Below are 22,573 nucleotides of genomic sequence, written 5' to 3'. Positions count from 1 at the left end.
TGTTGCTGTTTAAGCAAAGTGCCATTCAGTAACTGTGCTTCACTTGATCCATACTACATCTACATTTAACATTGTGCTTGCTTCAGCATCAAGATGCGAGCGACCATCACAACAGGCACTTCATGACTCATGTGACCATTTGCCACAAGCTACATGAGGTTCCAACTTCACACCATACTTGTAGACATATTAGCATCTGCCCATCAGTTGATGATGACTGTTGGTAACCATCTTTGCAGGACTTCTGGGGATGTAATGTTTTGAGGTCTAGCAGTGATTCAAGATTTTCCTCACATGGACAAGCAGATCATTTCTACATCAATCACTTTGCCTTTAGACCACTTAGGTGACCTGACCCATACGCTGAAAATCATGAATCAGTACTACAGTCTACACCCCCAAAATTAATCACCCCAGTGCTCCTAGAAGACTTGCAACAGAGGCTTTGCCTTGATTCTTGGCACTGACTATAGGTGAGCTTTTCTTCAAAATTACTAAAGTGACACATTGACAATAAGCTAGCAGCACAGGCATTCATTTTTGCATCCGTTCTCTAGTTACATTACGTGTTCTACACATGTTCACTGCAGTGCCATACTGTTACTGTAGAGGAATATGTTGTACGTTACGTTCAAACAGACGAACTGAGTAATTCTGTTTCAAACCACAGCTCCAGAGACCAACATAGCCAGTGACATAGTCTCAATACTAAAGTTTCCACATAACATTTTGGCAACAAATTTTCAATGTCAAATCTACAAGACTATTATTCACAATAATTCAATCTATTATATCTAAACGAAAGAAAAGTAGCCTACTGCTACAAGTGTGACCAAGGACATTACATAACAGTCTTGGTGTGACTTATTCGATACTTGCACTACTATTGCACAATAAGTGTGACATTTTATCACTCAGAATGATACCAACACTCAAGATGGATGATGGCTGTAAAAAAGGGGAAAATTTTGTGGTGGTTTTATGATCCTGGACAGGTGACTTTTTCACTACAAACTTAAAGCCAGTGCAAAATGTTTTGCTTGACTATTTTCTGTCTGACTGTACTCCTTTGAAACTGCAAAACTGCAGGACTGTCTCTAATTCTAAAACCAATCCCTTTGTCCTAAGATGAAAATTTGCTTGCTATACGACGAACAAAAGTCCACCCCATTGGGAAAAAAAATCATAACTTCATGGCATGAAAGTGATTTTTATCACTTTAATATGAATATAAAGTGAATTTTATCACTATAATATCTGCTATTATAAAATAAGAAATTAAGTAATGAAAAATAACAAGTTGAAAATGGACTCCTGAACAATGAGTGGGATGAAAGAAAAAGTAGGTTTGAGAACTCTCCTTTTTCTTAAATCCCCACAAATATTTCCCCCTTTCTTTCTGCAACCATTGCAGTACCAATCACCAGTTCGGAACATGCATCAGTGCTCTAACAGTATCTTAGCCAGTTTTTCGAAGCGGTCCTTTTTCTGGAGGATGTAGACCTGGGTGTCCCACAGCATCTTTATGAGGTGCTCGTCACTTGTCTCATCCAGCTGTAGCTCGTCCGACAGAGGGGGGTTGAACCGGAAGAACGGGAGGCCAATCATCTCGCACCACGCACGGGAGCGGTCCACCATGCGCCCGTCTGAGTCTGTGGCCTGCAGAAAGTTGAAAAGTATTTTTTTTTGTGTTATATGTTTGGAGTTGTAAGCAGAGATAAATTCTGTTACACTTACAGTATCATTCTTGTCACCAGAAAATTTATCTTGAGTTTTAGTCCAAAATTGTTACAGTAAGAATGCTTGGTCTGAGGAAAAGTCAGTGGCCTGTAGAATGTTGGGACATAAAAAAAAATGAAAATTTTCTCTGTCTAAGGAACATTTATATGTTTGAAGTTGTAAGTGGAGATAAATTCTGTTTTGTTCTTGTCACCAGAAAATTTATCTTGAGTTATAGTCTGTTACAGTAAGAATGCTTCGTCTGAGGAAAAGTCAAAGTGTTGTCAAAGTGGAAAGCTTGGAAAAGTCATAAATGTCATCATGGGACATAAAATATAGAATTTTCTTCAGCTTTGTCTAAGGAACATTTATATGTTTGAAGCTGTAGCTTAAGAGATCAACTCTGTATCATTCTTGTCACAAGAAGATATTTTTTTCAAGTTTTTAGACAAAAACTACAAGAATGAACAACTTGGTCTGAGAAAAACTTTTACCGCCTCAAAGACTTTTTCTTCTCTTCTCACTCAGAAAATAATTCTCTTTATCAAGGAGGATGACATACCAAGTCAACGAACATCTTGCCCAGCTCCTTGAGACCCATCAGAGACCTGGCAGCCTCGAAGACTCCACTGGGACGGAAGAAGTCGACAGACTTCACCTCCACCGTGGGCACCCGGCCTGTCCCCAGGGAAACCATCACGGCCAGCTTCCTTGCCTCTTCAGGTGTACCCTGGGAATGAGGAGCAGCATGTAGGTAAATCGTATGATGGTAGAATGTCCCTATTGTTTGGGTTGTTGCGGTAATTAGTGAACACTTTTAAGAGACATATCATGCAGACAACGGAAAAACATGCCTTGACACTTCGGATGCAATTTCTTAGACCTAACTGATTCAGAAGTTTATTTCAAATGTTCAAACCATCAAAACGCTGCAAGTTCAAATGGGCACTAACGTCCTGTTTGACGTTGATTGGCCAATCCCATGGCAGGTATGGATGTCATACAGGGTCTAGGAACAAACCCCACCCAAAGTCTCCAAAATACAACTTACAATACATTGTGAAAGCAACGTCATCCATTCTAAGAGTTGCAACATTGAATCCTACAAGTATATTGATTTTAGCTACAGTTTCAAATAATTGGGGGGCCTGGCCATGCCCAAAAAATAGTCTGATCATGCCCCCTTTTAAGATTGTGACCATAACATAATGTTGCATAGTTGCATAATTCTTTCTGAAAGACCCAAGTTCAAGTCAGGACATGTCATTTTTGCTCGGTGTGGGCCGCACAGTCATTTGAAAGGGGTGTAAAATGGGGCTCCCCATGTCCAAGGAGGGGCCCCAAGTATGTTAAAGGGGAAGGGCTAGCAGCCTCTCAGCTCCCAGTGAAAAATTGGATTGTAACCTACTACTGAAACAGCTGTTGGAAAGGAAACTTGCTGTCCTATGTACCACTAGGCACTACAAACTTTGCTTTTTAAATTAAAATAACTGTACATTACAACATCAACTTACATTTGTCAATAAAAAGAATATGCATAAAAAGATCTTCAGATGAAGTACCTTGAGTCTGAGGCTGGTGTTGTATTCATGAATCTCTGTCAGAACATCCAGGGTTGGGTTGTTGGCGATCAGACCTCCGTCTAGGAAGCGCCCCATTGGTCGGAAGTAGGACGGTGCGGCACCGCTGGAGCGAGCAGCCCGCCACACAAGTTGCTCTGTTAAACATTAAAGGTATATACGAGATTTAGGGGAAACAGGTGCACTTGCATATTTTTGTTTTACATAACTGGTATAATAAACTTCATTCAGGCACCAGTACAACAGTATATTACATAATTGTAAGACTGGACTTTAAAATTTAAATCCATTCATATCACAAAGAATGCCTTTAGTCTCTTAGACAAGTGTAGTGAGCTCCTTTAGTTAAACAAGTTTGAGGTGTTGATCAAACATAGGGCCTTCAGCTTTACCTCTAATCTTAGAGGACATATCTTCACCTAGATGTCCTAGACTCTATAGGGGTACTTATTTCCATTATGTTTCAGTGAGAAAATGGAATCTGAAGTTAAGTGCCTTCCCGAGGGTGCAACATTGCACCTTGCCAAGTATTAGAACCCAAACCCTTAAAAGTTTATCTAAAGGTTCTAAGTCAACAGCCCAAGCAAGAAGCCCACATGCCTTATCCTGGGACCAAACCAAAACACTCAGAAGACCAATGCTCAGTACTTGTCTTACCTGATGGTAGGGTGACAGGTTGGAAAATACATTTTGTGTTTTCGGGATGCTTGGGCAGGTCGGGTGGGTTGTAGTTCCTGAAGAGGTGTAGACATGCAGGGTTTCTGTCACCCATCACACCGGTCACAACCACCCTGAAATGCAGAAAGCACAAGATTGGTATCATAGTTAAAACTTCCATGAAGGAGGTAAGAAAACCTTAAAACTTTCTGTGCAGAGCATGTCTAAAAACGTTATATGATAGACACCATATTTTCTTTACAAATTCAAAACAGTTCATTCCAGGCTACGCTTTAAAGGTACCTGGAAGCAAGGTAACCACATAATGAATATAACAACATACTGGTTGAAAGAAAATGCTATTAATAGTACAATTACAACAAATGTTTTCAATTTTGAACAACAGTGGCAACTGATGTATTAGCGGTCATAAAAAAACTAGCAGGTCCAGGACAAAAGATACAAAATCAGAGGTTCTGCTGCAGTACCAAGGTCAAACACCGGGGGGCCAAAGCTTGACAAACCTTGACCTTAATCTTTTAAAGACCTAGCTACATACCAAATATCATCATAAGACATCCAGCTGTTGCTATGCTGAATACAACTATCCAGAAACACAATGATAACACAGACACACCCAAAAAAGCTAGTCCATTTTTCATGAAGGTGACAACTGGGACTGTGACAATGTAAATAATCTTCAACCTGTTTTGTTTTGCAGTACAATTTAACTGAAACTCTTACTTGGGATGAGTGACATCGGTCATTTTGGTGTTCTCTCCGTACTCTTCCTTCAGGAACCCCTCCAAGGCATCGGAGCTGTACGGACGTGACCCTTTGAACACTTCGTTCTTCAGCCGGAAGTAGAGACACCGGCAATATCTAGCTGTCTTCCCTGGTAATAATAATTATCTTGTATAATTAATACAAGATAATGTAATTGGTGAGATTTAAAATTTTCTGGAGAGAAGCTGAAATTTACCTTGAAAATGTTTAATACACAAACTGTATTTTTTTTACATACTATACAATGTATTTATTATGAGATCAAAACTTTCTTGACTGACATGGTACAATGTACGTTCCTTTTAAGTTAGCAACATCTTAAGGAACTGCAGGATATGACAAACTTTTAAGTAAATCTCACCATGCACAATGGCCAGTGCGAGGATGCCTCCTGTACTCGTCCCTCCGATCCAATCAAACAGATCCAGTATGGAATGTCCGGTAAACTGTTCGATGGCCACGAGAAGCTGTGTGAGAACCAGACCGCGAATCCCACCTCCATCCAGACATAGCACTTTGTCATACCTGGAATTAGGTGGAAAACTCATTAAATTCAAATTCTGATTACATTGTCATTCATTTTGGTACCCCAAGAAAAGTTATTCAATAGTGATGAATGTAACAAGCCTTTGCATGAGGTAAACCTAACACAAATAAAAAAAAAATCTATTGCTTTCTAAGCACATATTTAAAAAAATTCATTTATTGAAGTCAATCTTTATTTGAATTCTCTACAAATACAATGTGCAGGGGGGGGGGGGGCAAGTGGTTGATCTAGCATGTCAATCTAACATAGTCATCAGTAAGAAAAGAAATAAGATTATCATGCAGTGTTATGCCATATGGTATCTGTTCAAAAGATTTCCAATTAAATCCAGGGTAAAGCTATGTTTCTATGTTCCAACCATCTGGCACACCCCAGCATCCCAGCTTCTGACAGTTTCTGACACCAGGGTTACAAGGTGTCAGAGCATAGGGGTGTCAAATCATAGGGGTGTAACCATTAATTTCATCATGAAATGTCCTCACTTAGAAGGAGTTGTTGGTCCGTCCATTTGGTCATACCCAGCAGCAATAGCAGATGCTCCCACAGCCAGGGAGAGGATGTCATCCATACCTGTTGGAATTACAAAAATGCTGTCAGATTCTTTGGAAATAAAACTTGTACACATCAATCATTCAAATTGTTAAAAATGATAATATATATAAATGTAACACGTTACATACATTGTGTACCAGAAATTCCTGGCTGTTATTCAATTTTTTGCTTTTCTCTCTTTTTTTTCTGCATAACTGGTAAATTTCCTCCAGAAGTGACTCTCTTCAAACATTTACATCCCATCCTAACCAAAGTACTCATTTTTACCTAAGTCAAGTGAAGAAAAGGTGTAAAGTTTTCCAAGGAAAAGCAACATTGCTAGGGATATGAACTAGGGGTGTGTACCAGTACAGAAAATTCAGGGCCAGAGGATCAGGTTCAGGTCCGGACCTGAACCTGGACCTGATTCCGATAATATCCACCCCTAATATGGACCCCAAAACTTGATTCTATGTCAACAACCTTAACCATAAGACCACCTTTAAGACCAGCTTCTGTCACCCAATTAACAAACTAACGGTTCAGCTTACGGGCTCGCTTACTTCGGTTGTGTGTTTTCTCCAAGGCAGCAGCGACAGGAGAAGGCAGTCCATCAAATCCCTGTCCGTACTGGCAGCCATCTTTGCATCCAGTCATGTTGGCCTCACATCTATAACAAATGGAGAATCGTAAAAATTCCATCAGAAGTAGCAATCACTGAGTGGCTGTACAGCAACATAACTTAAATTTATGCAATCATTCTTTAAACTTTACAACAGTTTCTGTCCCAGGTGCTGAATTCCACTGCTAGACTCTACAGGTTGAAGTGCAGTACGAGTGTCTTACACTGTGAGGCACTTCAACACATAAGCAACAATGCATCCAGAATCAAAGAATGTGTGCTTTAGATTTACAGCAGTTTCTATCCCAGGTGCTGAATTCCAATGCTTAAGTCTACAGCTTGAAGTGCAGTACCAGCATTTTCAACACATTTGCAATAATGAATCCAGAATAAAAGAATGGCATTCTTTAAATTTGTAGCAGTTGTTATCTCTGGTGCTTGAATTCCACTACTAAAGTTTGTAGCTTGACACTCTAACTGTAGTACCAGTTTCTCACACTGTGAGGTGCGTCAATACATATGCAATGATGCATCCAGAATAAAAGAATATCATTCTTTAAATTTACAGTGGGTACTGTCCGTGGTGCTGAATTTCACAGTGACTGAAGACTGCTGTACAAGTATCTTACACTGTGGGGTACTTCAACAAGTATGTGATAATACATCCAGAACAAAAGAATATCATTCTATAAATTTAAAATGATCACTGTCCCTGGTGCTGAATTCCACTGAAGACTACTGCTAGACACTCAAGGTACAGTACCAGCGTCTTACACTGTGAGGCACTTCTTTTTTAAAAACAAATTATAGCATTCTTTAAATTTGTAGCAGTTACTGTCCTTGGTGCTGAATTCCACTGCTGACGTTTGTAGCTTTACACTCTAAGTGCAGTACCAGTATCTTACACTGTGAGGCACTTCAACAAGTATATGATAATACATCCAGAACAAAAGAATATCATTCTTAAAATTTGCAACAGTTCTGTCCCTGGTGCTGAATTCCTCTGAAGACTCCCGCTAGACACTCTAGGTGCAGTACCAGTGTCTTACACTGTGAGGCACTTCAAAACATATGCGTCCAGAATAAAAGAACAGCATTCTTTAAATTTACAGCAGTTACTGTGACCTGGTGCTGAATCCCACTGGTAAAATCAGTAGCTCTCTACTCTCTAGATGCAGTACCAGTGTCTTACACCGTGAGGCACTTCAACACATGCAATAATACAAAATACAGATACACTCACCTCTCAGCCCCCACCATGTGTAGCATGCCCACAAGGATGTCCTTGTTGCCAGTGGCACTTTGGGCGGCCATGTGTCGCGGAGTCTCGCCCTTGTTGTTCTTGGCGTTAAGATTGGCGCCAAACACGACCAAGACTCGAATAATGTCAACGCTCTCAACCTTGAATAAAGAAAGGAAAATGTCTTGTAACAGATAAATTTGCTATGGTAAGGGCATTCATTTCCATTCAGATTAAAATCTAAATTCTCCTAACAGTGCAGGTCCATTGGCATGGCTTCTTACATGTGATGCTATAACCTATAGGTGCAGGGTCATGCTAATGATTGACCTTGAAAAACATGCAAGGTCATAAGTTAATATCTTTTTCGTGGCTATAATGTGAAGATAGGAACATTTTTGTGGTCCCCAAATTCACAATGCCACCAATTGGTTATCTCAAACGACTAAAAAACAGAAAGATTCAAGCAGACATCTTGCTGCAATTTTCAAAAGACAGTTGCAAGCCAAGTTCCTCTAATACCGTAAATGCATTCAAGTTTGCACAATTGGACACCAACTACTAGCAACTCGTCAAGGTTACAGGAGCTACTAAGGGACAAATATTTTTGCGATGGTTTTGAGTTTGTGGTAAAGAGCTGGTCATCGCGAAAACCTTGATCATAAAAACACTACAAACTTGAATGCATTTACAGTATAGAACCAGTAATAAATGACAAAACAAGTAAAGTGCATGAGATTATGCGAGCAAACAGTGTTTTTGTTGTGTGCACGTGTGCATGTTCATTTTCCTCAAGAAACGTTCCATTGAATTAAACTCACATCCTCAGGTGTTTCCTTGACAGAATGGACAAATTGTGGCATAAGAAATTATTAGCTATCTGTAAAGCTGCTAAGAAAACTCACAAAAACAGAGAAAAATAGGTAGCATAAATGTTTAGGCACTATATTATTATCAGCTTTGTTACAGACCTATCGATAATTGTCAATTTTTACAGTCTAAGTCATCATCATCATTTGCTACTGGTTTGATTTCAGGACATTCTGAATCAGTATTGTTAAGGATATATACCATTAGTCTTACTACATTGTATATCATAATGGGTTTTCTATATATTCAATTACATTTGTGAACAGAAAAATAGTATCACACTTCAATGGATGAATATCAATGGCTAACATAATTCATTATAAAATGACTAAAAGCACAACTCAAAGTGCTACGATGTCCTAATCTTTTTAACAATTTGAGACTTTGCCTACAGGTTTTCTTAAAGGGATTTGAGGACAAGGTTAGGGGAAAAAGTGAAAGGGGGGGGGGGGATGTAAGCAGCAGGAGCTTACTTTCTCAGTTGTCTTCTTGTCAAGTAGGGTCTGCTAACATGTTGCACAAAGCAGAAAAAAGGGTACACACCAGAAAAAGGTTTTCAAAACATCCATTCAGACATACAGAAAATTCTTTCAATTTTGTTTCATAGTTTGTGTAATGTGCATGCAACACCATCATTATTTTAGACATTCAACTTGAAGTTCATGAATGGCAATATCTCGGAGAGACAGTGTAATTATAATTTCTGCAGACAGCAAAACAAACTACAGACATATACACGCAACAGACACAATTGGTGTGTGCTGTGTCCTTGGAAAACTTATCTTTATAGCAAGCATGGGGCAAACCAGGGCTCTAGCAAGCGTCCGTTTTTCCGTCAATTGACGGAAATGTGCTGCGTCTGACGGAAAAATTTTTAAACCGATCTGTCAACCTTGACGGACAAAAATCCTTGGTTGAAGCTACAGTCGGCTTGGGGACGCTGTCCACGGCCGAAAAAGCCACACACTGTTTGTTTTGCTATTGTTATGATTGTTGACAATGTGTGTCGGCGCCCTTTCGCATTTACGATAATCTCATTAAAACCCGTTTTTAAAGGTCTCAGTTCAGTCCTTCTAATAAATTTTCGCGGTTTTCGCGACGATTGTAATTGGCTGACGGAAAAAAAATTCGAGCTGGCTAAAGCCCTGGGGCAAACTTCCTCAACAGTTTTTAAAAGTGTTCAAGTCTCTTTCCATAGTTGAAGAATTTTCCAAAGATAAATCAACAGAGATAACACTGAACTAAATCTTTATGCATATATAGCATGCATATATAACAGTTTTCACCTTTGATATCGACAGCTCAGAACTCAATAGTCTAATTCAGAAGCAAAAATATCTTACAGTACAAAATTAGACAGACATCAATACATTTGAGTAAAACTAATTAACTGTTTAATTTTTAAAGGAAAATGGCAGGAAATTCTTTCGCATATCTAAAATCTGACTTCACAAACTGATGACTATAACACTTAGTCTATCAATAAAAAGGGCACCAGTCAGTGTAACCCCCATGGGGAAGACAACATACCTGAACAGCCAGGTGCAGGGGGGTGTTCCCCTCCTGATCCTTGACATTGACCTCAGCGTTCGCTATCATGATGGCCAGGACGCAGGTGAAGAGTTTCTCCTTGACCATGTAGTGTAGCGGTGTCAGGCCAGACGTACTGACCGCTTCAAGTCTGGCTCCTTTACTCAGTAGGAGTTGGATGCACTAAGAAAAAGTATTAGCTTTAAATATATTTTGCTGCAAATATTCTTTTTCTTTTGAAATGGTAGTAGTTACAATTTGAACTGAAAAGTATTGAAAATTTCTGCATACTTTTCAGTTCAAATTGTTACTACTAGGTACATGTACACATGTAAAAACACACATGTCCGACATACAGGAATTTCAAACTATACAGTATAGATACCTCCGTTCATGAATGTAATCATAAATGGACACCATATCAAAGACAATAATGTTAACTGAAATATGTTTTTATGTATGTATATTAAGGTAATGGAAAGGAAGGATAGTCTAAAACTTAAATTAAGCTAAATCATGTTCTGAAAGTACTACATGTATGTACGCGAAAGGCCAAGACAAACCTCCACTTGACCAAGCATGTAATACATTTAACATAGTAATGTGTCTAGGTCATCTTAAGGAATGAAACACAACTACCTCTGGTAAAGGCTCAGCCCTTGAGGTGTTGCCAAACCACACAATGTCATCTACTGTACAGTAAATTTAGAAAAGGAAAATGTTTGTCCGTACCTCAGGTGTTTTGGCCCAGTGTAGAGCAGTCAGACCTGACTGGGGGTCTACTGTGTGCACCTGCCGAGGATCTCGCTCCAACAATAGCTCCAAACACCTGTCACAGGTGGAGTAGACACAGGCTTTTAGCTAGGATTTTATAATAGGGAGTCAAAACGTATTGGTGAGTCGTGGTAAGTGACTATTGTAGGGGGGTCTGGGGGCATCCACCTTCCACGGTGCAGAGTTTTTGATGATTCAAAGTTTAAAAAGTGCATTCTAAGGTATCCCAAGAGGCAAAAATACTGTTCCAGAGATCACAGTAGAAGACTGTGACCACAAATGACCTGCTAGCATCCCTGGTCAATCAGAATTTCATGATTGTCAGACGATTTTCTGCCCAGTGTAAGGGCGTCCAGGGGCATCAAATTTCTTGTTATTCTAAGAAAAGCGCGTCCAGATGACGCGTTGACGCATGCCTGGTTAAAAGCCTGAATAAACATACATGTATGTACATATTAAGCTATTGTGGCAGATCTTGCCTATCCTAATAAAGTTTTCTTTTCTTCTCATTTAAATTCCGCAGAAGAGACAGGAAAATTACTTTTCCTCATCAGTTCTTAATATGCAGGGCTCAAAATAATGGGTAAAAGTGCACCTACGTACACCAAAAATTGGATCAGTGCACCTTTTTTTTCTTCTTAGGTGCACCAATATAATATCTATTTATTTATCTATTTATTTTTGTACACTATAGGGTAACAAATGGTATCATTTACATCAGTAGATAAAATATTCCTGAAATTCAAACAATAAAACATACATATTGTACTTAATTGCATTACATGCTGAGCAAGCGATCTAGAACAAAATTGGTGTCAGTAACAGGACCAGGCAGTAGGGATAAGTTTAAGCAACGTTAGATATTCTTATGTCCAAAGTTAGATATACTTTAGTGGTCAAAAAATGCACCCATATTACCAACTATACTTACTCCATGCTGTTGGCTTCCATAGCACTGTGTATGGGGTATCCCTTGGCTCCCATGAGTAAGACATTAGCTCCAACGTTCAGTAAGATCTGCACACACTTTGGCTGGTTATATCTGCAGGCCACATGGAGGGGGGACTCTCCCGCTTGGTTCAGGGCACTCACAGCAGGGCTTCGGGTAGAGCACAGGATCTAAAACATGGCGGGACAGATGTGTTTAGTTGTGTGCAGATGGTGTTCAGCATCAGAGAGAGATGTGTTTATTTGTGTGTGGATGGTGTTCAGCACAGGGGCACACTTTGGCTGGTTATATCTGCAGGCCACATGGAGGGGAGACTCTCCCGCTTGGTTCAGGGCACTCAAAGCAGGGCTTCGAGTAGAGCACAGGATCTAGAACATGATGGGATAGATGTGTTTATTTGTGTGCAGATAGTGTTCAGCACCAGAGATAGATGTGTTTATATGTGTGTGAATGGTGTTCAGCACCAGGGGCACATTTGGGCTGGTTATATCTGCAGGCCACATGGAGGGGAGACTCTCCAGCTTGGTTCAGGGCACTAACAGCAGGGCTTCGAGTGGAGCACAGGATCTATAGGTCATGGTGGGACAGATGTGTTTAGTTGTGTGCGGATGGTGTTCAGCATCAGAGACAGATGTGTTTATTTGTGTGCGGATGGTGTTCAGCACCAGGGACAGATGTGTTTATGTGTGTGTGGATGGTCTTTAGCACCAGGGACACAGTTGGGCTGGTTATATCTGCAGGCCACATGGAAGGGACACTCTCCTGCTTGGTTCAGGGCACTCACAGCAGGGCTTCGTGTAGAGCACAGAATCTAGAACATGATGGAACAGATGTGTTTCTTTGTGTGTGGATGGTGTTCAGCATCAGAGACAGATATGTTTACCTGTGTGTGGATTGTGTTCAGCACCAGGCAGGGATAGCTGGTTTACCTGTGTATGGTGTTTAGGACTAGGGAAAGATGTGTTTATTTGTGTGTGGATGTTGCTCAGCACCAGAGACAGATGTGTTTACCTGTGTGTGGTTGTTGTTCAGTACCAGGGACTGGCATGTTTAACCTTGTGTGGATGGTGTTCAGCTCAAGAGATACATGTGTTTATTTCTGTGTAGATGGTATTCAGTACCAGGGACAGGTATGTTTATCTGTGTATGGATGGTGTTCAGCACCAGAGACAGGTGTGTTTACCTCTGTGTGAATGTTGTTCAGCATATAGGGATAGATGTGTTTACCTGTGTGTTGATGATGTTCAGCATCAGGGACAGATGTGTTTACCTGTGTATGGATGCCATTTAGCACCAGGGATAGATGTGTTCACTTGTGTATTGTGTTCAGCACCAGGGACGGGTATGTTAACCTGTCTTTAGATGGTGTTCAGCACTAGGGACGGATGTGTTTGCCTGTGTTCAGTACAAGGGATAAGGTGTGTTTACCTACATGTGTGGATGGTGTTCAGCACCAGGAACAGGTGTGTTTGCCTGTGTGTAGATGGTGTTCAGCACAAGTGTGTTTACCTGTGTTCAGTACCAGCTACAGGTTGTGTTCAGCACCAGGGACAGGTGCTTACTTTTGTGTTGTGGTGTTCGACACAGAAATGTTTACTTGTGTGTGGATGGTGTTCAGCACCAGGGACAGATGTGATTTCCTGCATGTGGATGGTGTTCAGCACCAGGGACAGGTATGTTTGACTGTGTGTACAGTCAAACCTGTATTAGGGGCCACCTCTACAGAGGGCCATAGTGGCCACTTTTTGTCGGTCCCTTGGGTATTTTATCTACAAGTTGCCACCTCTATACAGAGGCCACCTGTCTATAGTGGCCAAATTTGTCCGGTCCCTTGAGTGGCCGCTATAGACAGGTTTGACTGTAGATGGTTTTCAGTACTAGGGACAGGTGTGCTTTCCAGTGTGTGGATGGTGTTCAGCACTTAGGGTAGGTGTGTTTACCTGTGTGTGGATTGTGTTCAGCACCCAAGACAGGTGTGTTTACTTCTGTGTGGATGTTCTTCAGCACCAGGGACAGGCGTGTTTCCTTTGTGTAGATGGTGTTCAGCATTAAGGACAGATGTGATTACCAACATGTGTATGGATGGCATTCAGCACTATGGACAGGTATAGTTACCGTGATATGAATATCATAAATAATTTCTTCCTGCTAACTTTTCACAACTTGTTATTGTTTATCAGTAACTTAAAATGTACAAAAAAGATCACAATTATTCAGTATTCTACAAAAGATGAATTATGAAAATAAAAATAAAGGAAAACAAGCTCCATGGTTAATACGATTTTGTATTCAAAATTTTCATGGCATAAGAAAACACAAAAGATTCCAATTCCTCACCTCCAGTGCTTCAGGGTTGCACTGTGAAGCCAAGTGAAATGCTGTGTTCCCCTCTCTGTCTGCCTTCTCCACCTGTACATTACAGTGCATGAGTTCCCGGATACAGGCGATGTTCCCGGCCAGACAGGCCAGGTGCAGGGGTGTACGGCCATTCTCCTCCTCCACCATGTTCAGGGCACTGTGAGATTCAAGGTGGTATTCTGGTTAGGGTTCTTCACTTGGAATCTAAAGGTTCTGGGTTTGAATCCATGGCATGCAGGCACAAGTGTTGTGCCACCCAAAATTCTTTTGGTGTACCAAATTTTTTAGGTTAGGTGAACCAGTGCACCTAATCCTAAAATGAATTTCGAGCCCTGATTCGGCCTAAAAACCGATGTCTTATGCCTAAAGCATTTTTACCAGTCATGCAAAACAAACAAAAAGATAAGAATCATGTGCACTGTACTCAAATTTGTGAGCTTAAAAGGACATTTTTGGCCAAAGTATGGCTTGTGTCCTTAGTGCAACTGTAACACATGACACTAAGCCCCAACCCAATGTAACAGGGTATATTTTCAGGCAAAAATAAACTGTATGCACAATAATTTGTAGATTTTGAAGTTCATTGACATTTTGGTGCCCAACAAATACGAAGGTTGCTGATAGCCTTACACAGCCTTTGCAAAAGTACTATAAGCTGTGTCACACCTTAGGCCACACCGATTTAATTTCTTGGTTCACGGATTCGCTCGCTCCTATTTTTTGGGAAAAAAAATAAAAATAAAAATCACCACTCAGCAAATTTTCACCGTTAATGAAACCATTCACCAACTTTCTGGTGTAGCAAATTGGCCTTTATATTATAAGCTCCTTAAAGTGTGGGTACAGGTGCTGTTACTGTACAAAAATAGTGTTTACCTGCATGTATGCAGGTATGGTTTTGATGCTGGTGGAAACTTTTCGGTAGCCGGGGATGTAGGGCGCTGTATCTCGTGAACGGATGGTGCGAGCACGACGATTTTTGGTACGTGGGTTGAGGGTGGTAGCCTGACACTCAGGTGTGATTTTGGGCCTCCTGGCGCTTGACCTTGACATTGAAGGTGGCATTTTTGGTGTTTTTGGGGCACTTTTGGCGCTGTGTGTCCGGAACGATACGCGCGATTGCGACGATTTTTGGTGCATGGGTGGGGGGTTGTTGCCTGTTGCCTAGGATTGACTTTGGGCCTTGTCGCGTTTGAACTTGACCCGGCAGGTCGAATTTTGTGTCCGGGAGGGGTGTTTCCGGAGTTATATCTTCTGAACGGCTGGTGCTGGCGCGATGATATTTGGCACATGTGTCGGCGGTGGCTGAATAATGCTCAATTTTGATTTTGGCGCCCTTGGTGCTTGAACTTGACATTTTAGGTTACCTTTTGTGCGGGCACGGGGCGTGCGCTGTATCTCCGGAACGCAAGGTGCCATTGTATTGCCATTTGGTACGTGAGTTGTTTGTGGTGTCCTGGTGGTCAGGTTTGATTTTGGGCCTCCTAGTGCTTGAACTTGATACTGTATAGGTTGACCCTGTTTTAGTGTGGTTGGGGCATCCTCCCAATATCTGCTTGGTTTTAAAAACAGATTATGGTTGGGTGTAGAACCATCATCTGGCCTGGGCCACCTTCAATGTATCAGGTTACTTAGTGGCACTGACAGTTTGCCAGATGATGGGAGTGTGCCAGATTATATATCTGTTGGTCAGGTATAATTGGAGTTTGCTTATTACTCTTTGTGGTGTTTCTAGAGCTGTATACATTTGTAGTACTGAGTTTTAAGTTCCGGTACAAGTTCCTTTACCCTGTTGGCAATCATGGTTGAACTTGAACTTAAACAGAAGAAGATGCAATTTTCTAATGTGGAGGAGAACTGTATAGAGTGTGGGCATAAGAGAAAGGTATGTGTATGATTTGTCCTGTGTTTCTTTTTGTTTCTTTGGTAATGCCATTTCCATACTGTATACAGGTAATTTGTTGTTTTGGGCTAGTCATATTCGCTTGGTTTTGGGGCCTGCTTAATCTATGGTACAGGCAGGGTTAAGTGGTGGAGGCTTAGCTCGGTTCTGTTTTAAATTCAGTATCGTTTGTTGCATTTTGTCGCGGCAAATATATGATGAAATTCCCCTTCTAAGCAACTGCTCATTGGTTTGTGGGGATGTTTGCTGGGTGTTTGCTTTGACTACAACAGCTTCTGAACTTTTCAAAGCTTCCATTGCCAGCAGCTTGCCATCTATAAATGGGATTGACAAGGACATTTTTCATAGTAAATTATGCTGTTAAATTTGGCTTAGATACTACAGGAGATTTAGGTTTGGGTTGGATGGATTGAATGAAAATATCATACCACCCTGGGGACTAACTGTTGCTGCTGCATGGGGGCTACCACTATTCATGTTGTCTAATGTCTATGGAACTACAGATAAAAGTATCATTGGTCAAATTATGCGAGTAACATTCCGATGTCAAGTGAATAACACCCCAGAAATAAATCTTTAATGAATATCATTGGAAGAACACAAACCAAGGAGACTTAGCAGCTGCATTAGGTCAGTACATTGAAATAGAAAGATATTAGTATATCATGTGACAGAGTAACTACATGTGCATGGGCCATCTGAGACAAAAAAAGGTAGCGTCTCAACAACTTCAAAGTACTGTGGTTGGTTACATACTTAAGAAATCCAAAATAAGTAATGTTCATCCCTGTCCAAACTTACAAATTCAGAAAATGGAATTTCAGAGTCATACTTTTGCATGGTGCACAACCAACACAGTAAAAAGCTCATTTTTCCAACCACGTACCACAGACAAAAAGGCAAAAATACACAATTATAGGTCTACAGAAACCCAATACATTTCATGCAGGCCTGAGGTCTACGAACTCTTGTTTTGTACTTTTTTCAAGCTGAAAACTTTTTTCTTTATGTTTTGGATTAGCCATTACCTTTACCCCAACCATTTTACAATTTTTATATTTATTTTTATTTCGCCCTCTCGCTCCATATTTTTTAATGAAAAAATCCGTGAACCAAGAAATTAAATTGGTGTGGCCTTACCCTGCAACAACGTTGTGTTTGAGACATTCTATCATCCCCAGGTGTACAGCCAGGTGTGCTGCCGACCAAGACGGGTGTTTCTGTACCAGGTCATTCATGTTCTGAAAAAAAGAGATTGAATTAACTTCAACAAAGGGATGTCAAAAGTGTCAAAATATTGTTGGTGCATCCCCAGGCCTTTTTGATCATATTAGGGATGTTTTTCATTGTCTTGAGATGTATGCAAATTAAAAATACTAATGCCAGTTCAAACCAGCTATTAAAATGAACTACTTTACACTTTCTTACATTGAATAGCCAATTCATTCTTGATAATACCAGCAAAACTAGCTACCCGTTGTCCTGCACCAAATTGGCCATTCTAAAGTGCCATCTATCTACTTCTTGGAGTACTGCAGGCTGTTTTAACTGCACTGCATGGGGTATCACATTTTCAAGTTCATATTAGCTACCCAGAGATGTCATCCATATAAGCAAATCAACAATTGGCCATACCCAAAAGCAGGTTGCATGGACTGGGGAAGGGGTATAATAATATGTGTTAGTCTCTCCGATATCATATATTGTATTATAATAGGTGAATTGCGAGGAGCTTATGATAGGCGGGGCTAAATTGCAAGGGTCTGGAGCGAGCTGTCACTCAGGTGACCTCAATACGACAGTAATTGCCCCAGGTGTGGCCAAGGTACTGTAGGTTTTGAACCACTCACACCGCACCATGGCACGTCTGGCGTTTTTTTAAACATGCATGGGGTGTGGCTCTCCCCATACACAGGACCTCCATTTAACGTCCTATCCGAGGGATGGCCCTAGCCGAAGCTAGGTACTCATTTTCACCTGAGTAAAGTGAGGAAAGCCGTGTAAAGTGCCTAGCTTTCCCAAGGGCACAAGATCGGTAACACGGCAGCTGGATTCGAACCCGCAACCTCTCGGTCACGAGCCGAACATGGTCCCACTGCGCTACGCGGTCCCACAAATGCTTAATACTTCAGCTGAACTGGTGAACTGAACTTAATACCATGATGTGGTGTTCATTTTTACTGTACCTGTAGTTTTGTGACAGAGTAGATGGACTTGGAATACTGATAGAAGGGCAGGAGTTTCTGGGTGTACAGCTGGAATGTTTTAATTCCCTCCTCCTCTGTGGGCAGCCGGAATACTCTGGAATACAGACCAATATTCATTAAAATAACAACAAATCAATACAGATGCCATCCTAGACAGCAATGCTGATGCTGGGTGGAGTCTAATGTACATACATTATAGTTTATACAGTCTGGAACTCTGACATAGAATAAGTAGCACTCACAAGCATTCACAAATTGCTATAGAGTACCTAAAAATGACAAAATCTAAATGGCAAACTGAATAATCTGTGCATTCATTTAATAATACAGATACTTTTCTGTTGAAAACATCATAGATTGAAACAGCCACGTGTTAACAATAACAAAGGGTGTGTTCTGTGAGATACTAGAAATCTAAGAATATAGAGCTTTAAGAAATACAAGTACTGGTACATAAGGATGGGTACCAGTACAGAAAATTCAGGTTCAGGTCCAGTTCAGGTCCAGAGGATTAGGTCCAGGACCTGAACCTGGACCTGATTCATTATGTGAAAACTTGTGAATGGACGATACTAGGGCTGGGTACCGGTACAGAAAATTCAGGTCCAGGTCCGGTTCAGGTCCAAAGGATCAGGTCCAGGTCCGGACCTGAACCTAGACCTGATTCAGTATGACTCATACCAATGGTCCATTTCACTACCAAGAAATCTGTTTGGTTGGGTATTAGACTTACACTGGCGTTTTAAAATACTACAACGCTAACTGCACCTGTGCGATTGACTGTAAACCTTGGTAGAAATTACTATAAACTCTACTCTACTTCACTCTTGTCATTTTCTTCCAACTGCAAGCGCCAAAACGTGTGAATGCCTGATAAAATGATATGTTAATTTTCTAATCGGTCCAACATCCGGTCCACCTAATTTTTTCAGGTCCGGTTTTTCTGGACCGGTCCAATAAGAAAAACCGGTTTTGTACCGGTACGCTGTACCGATACCCAGCCCTAGACGATACTCAAAATAATGGTCCATTTTGCTACAAAGAAATCTGTTTTGTGTAGTACTAGTATTCGACTCCCACTGGTGTTTTAAAAATCCTACAGGGCTAACTACCTCTGTACGATTGACTATAAAAGTTGGTAAAGATGACTATAGAGTCTACTCTGCTTCGCTCTTGTTATTTGCCTAGACCGGTAACCCCGAAAACGTGCGAATGCATAATCAGTTCAATTTCCAATCGGTCCAACATCCGGTCCACGGAATTTTTTCAGGTCCAGTTTTTCTGGACCGGTGTATCAATGATGAAGAGATTCTTAACTCAACTGATATTCTTGACTCAATCCTATCCCAATATATAGATATAGGACGTTAATCGATATTCCATGTTTGAGGAGAGCCACACCTCAAGTTGAAGAACCAGCACACTTATCAAAAAGACTACTTCCTGGAGTGATTGCACCTTAAATCTACTCTTCAGTACAAACCTGACATTGTGTGTTACACCATGAGGTGGTTTACTGTGTATGCAATATATAAAATATTAATAAATAAAAAAAATGTATGGTACCTGTACGCCTGTACGCTCATCCCTGTGTTGTGTAGTACAGCCTCAAAACTCTGTCCCCTCTCGTCTCTGTAGAGTGTCAGACAGTCTTCTCTCTTCATGATACCATATTTGGCATAGTTCTTTGTGTCCACCTCCTATAAGTTTGTATAACAATGTTGTGTTATTGGCACACTATAGGACATGTTTGTACTCGCATACAGGGTTGTAGCCAGTGCTGGGGACGAAAAAAAATTGCCCATTCCGTCCTCAGAGATAGACAAAAATCTGTATGCTAAGTCTGTAAAGATACAAAAACTGTCAGACAGTAAAACCCTTGTGTAATTTTTCATCAAAACAGATTAACAGCTAATAGTCTACCAGAAAATAGTACACCTCAAAATGCAGCAAAGAGTGTTTCAGAGGGTCTAGATTTCAAAATTTTTCCAGGAGCATGCCCCCAGACCACTTAATGAACGTTGTGCCTTTGGCCCAATGTCTTGTGCCTTCGTAGCCTGATAGGATTCAAATTAGGGGACAGAAAATTCTGAGAAAATGGTTTCAGGCTGGCCACAACCCTGAGTGCATATAGAGATATAGAGACTTCTTAGTTTTTAAAAGTAACGGATATATAGATAATAATGGATAAAGGTGAACTAGCGTTATGTACAAAATAGATATGAAATCCAGTGTATACCCTGATAGAGTAGGGGGTTCCCAACAGGGGCATGTCGCTAACCAGGTTACTGACAAACCCTTTCACAGCATCTTTGAAGAACGACATGTTGGCTGAGACAGCTGGTATCACACCTGAAATACAAAAAGGTATTCAATTTTATCATAACTGGGGTGCAGTAATTTATAATAACAATAAATTTGACATGGGTGTTCCAATCCAGGTAATCTTAGACTTACAGTATCACATGGAGTTCTACTTGCAACACAAGGCTTCATTCTTTTTTTTTCTTTTTTTTGGTTTCTCCTGTCGATTGGACAGATGAGGAGGCAGACAGGCTATTTGCCTGTTTGCCTGACCGGCACATGACTTTTTTTTATGGTGAAGGAGGGGTGTGCAATTCCTTCTTCACCCTCTCGTCTACTGGAGCACTAAGTCTCACAGGGGCACTGTATGCAACGTGTGAGGCGACTCCAGCAGATGCAGCTTTGTTGTTCGGAGTATCCGTCTCCTAGGAGGACTTCCGACCAAGGATGTAAGGGGTTCCTCCTACCCCCGACTCATGTGCCATGGCGGGTGCCGCTCATGCCCGAACATGCCCCTAAGGCCTGTCTCGGCCACATAGCCCCATCAAGCCACACAAGGCCGCTAGATACTCATTTACACCTGAGTTAAGTGAGGAAAGTTGTGTAAAGTGCCTTTCCCAAGGGCACAAGATCGGTGACACAGCAGCTGGATTCGAACCCGCAACCTCTTGGTCTCGAGCCACAAATGCTGCCACTGTGCCACGCGGTCCCAGAAGGCTTCATTCTAATACATGTATATTGCACTCATTCTATGTGCACCGAGTACTGTTAACTAAATTATATTATATTTATATTTGGGTCAGATATGGAATACACCATGTTCTATTCTTACGGCCGCGTGGCGCGTTGGTACACCCGATCCCTCGATCTCGGAAGTTAAGCAACGCGCGGTCCGGATAGTGCTTGGATGGGGGACGGTCCGACCAACCAAGGACGTCCGGATTGCTATAGCCTCATGAAGTTTTCCACGGAATCGTCTTCCGGGAGCGGGGTCCCGTGCTCGAGGAGGTCCCTCGACCACGTTAAACAGCCTTATTACTCATACATTGTACTTTGGGTACCTACTGGCTGGCAAAATACACCAGATGATTATTATTATTATATTTACTTCTGTTCATACTTCATAGCTAGGGCATTTTGTCTACAAAGATTGATGTTGTTTCAACAAGGAGCAGGGCTCGAAATACTGGGTGCATGTGCACCCAGCTGCAGGTGCACCCAAAATTGGAGCTAGCTGTGCACTCAATTTTTTTCAGTAGGTTTATGTATGGAAAGATATCAAGTATACTATTATACATCATATTCTTGACATCTAAGTGTTAGGAAGATAATAAAAAGTACCAAATGAGGCTCAAGCAACATATATAATGACATAGTTGAACACTGGGGGGTTATGGTTAGCCTTAAAAATTATTTTCCAAAATCTTATTGACTGATGTCACGTGTTAAATCAATAAGATTATGACATATGAATTTCAAATGAAATGTACTAACATTACATGTTTGTTAATAATTTGACCTTACAAAAGATTCCAATTGTTTTACCGTACCTTTAAATCCCTAAGGACCTGTCAAAATGATATCTAAGTTGCATAATAAAAACTAACGGTTTGCAGATCATGATGGGGACAAATATGACTCATACACATCATAAAAATTATTATAACTATATGAATGGTCCATTTGCCTATGCCAAATTGCTAAAATACAACACTTGGAAATATATCACTCATCCACCGAATCAATCAAATACTTACACTTTTCAGGAAAAGTTCGTTCATAAGAATTTGAAAATATATAACGGTCCTAAATGCGTATGAACAAGATCATGATATCATGACAACATACCCGGAAGTGATGGTGAAAGTTTCCCGTCAGGCGCAGCGAGGTGAATGAAATCACGTGATTTCCTCGTGACTTCCGCCCGCAGGACGTACCAACATGAATGACAGATAATCTTATTAGTATAACGTGGAAAAAAATCTTTTTCAGGACT

At 40.9% G+C, this 22,573-nt stretch overlaps 1 protein-coding gene across 1 annotated transcript; it reads right to left on the bottom strand.

Annotated features, from left to right (window-relative positions):
• Positions 1-392: 392 nt before the first annotated feature.
• Positions 393-22,460, bottom strand: LOC118429598 (85/88 kDa calcium-independent phospholipase A2-like). The gene is made up of 18 exons (XM_035840145.1): positions 22,335-22,460; positions 20,513-20,625; positions 19,840-19,973; positions 18,253-18,367; positions 17,207-17,307; positions 14,143-14,320; positions 11,788-11,975; positions 10,815-10,911; positions 10,083-10,265; positions 7,686-7,843; positions 6,372-6,490; positions 5,772-5,859; positions 5,104-5,267; positions 4,701-4,851; positions 3,957-4,090; positions 3,282-3,436; positions 2,282-2,449; positions 393-1,659 (listed from the first exon to the last, which is right to left on the bottom strand). Exons 2-18 carry the CDS (start codon positions 20,597-20,599, stop codon positions 1,441-1,443), a joined length of 2,439 nt encoding a protein of 812 aa, XP_035696038.1. The 5' UTR covers positions 20,600-20,625; positions 22,335-22,460; the 3' UTR covers positions 393-1,440.
• Between the last annotated feature and the right edge of the window lie 113 nt (positions 22,461-22,573).

This window comes from Branchiostoma floridae, chromosome 13 (assembly GCF_000003815.2).
Source record: "Branchiostoma floridae strain S238N-H82 chromosome 13, Bfl_VNyyK, whole genome shotgun sequence".
In the NCBI taxonomy this organism is placed as follows: Eukaryota; Metazoa; Chordata; class Leptocardii; order Amphioxiformes; family Branchiostomatidae; genus Branchiostoma; species Branchiostoma floridae.
Note: the sequence above shows the minus strand (reverse complement) of the source record. Positions and strands in the feature narration are given on the sequence as shown.

What these genes read in the sequence shown, in the direction of transcription:
- LOC118429598 (XM_035840145.1), bottom strand. Translation starts at nt 20,599, where the DNA reads ATGTCGTTCTTCAAAGATGCTGTGAAAGGGTTTGTCAGTAACCTGGTT. An exon ending in GGACCAACAACTCCTTCTAA is followed by an intron (nt 5,268 to 5,771) that starts GTGAGGACATTT and finishes ACCTAATTCCAG; the next exon opens with GTATGACAAAGTGCTATGTC. An exon ending in ACACCAGCCTCAGACTCAAG is followed by an intron (nt 2,450 to 3,281) that starts GTACTTCATCTG and finishes CCTCATTCCCAG; the next exon opens with GGTACACCTGAAGAGGCAAG.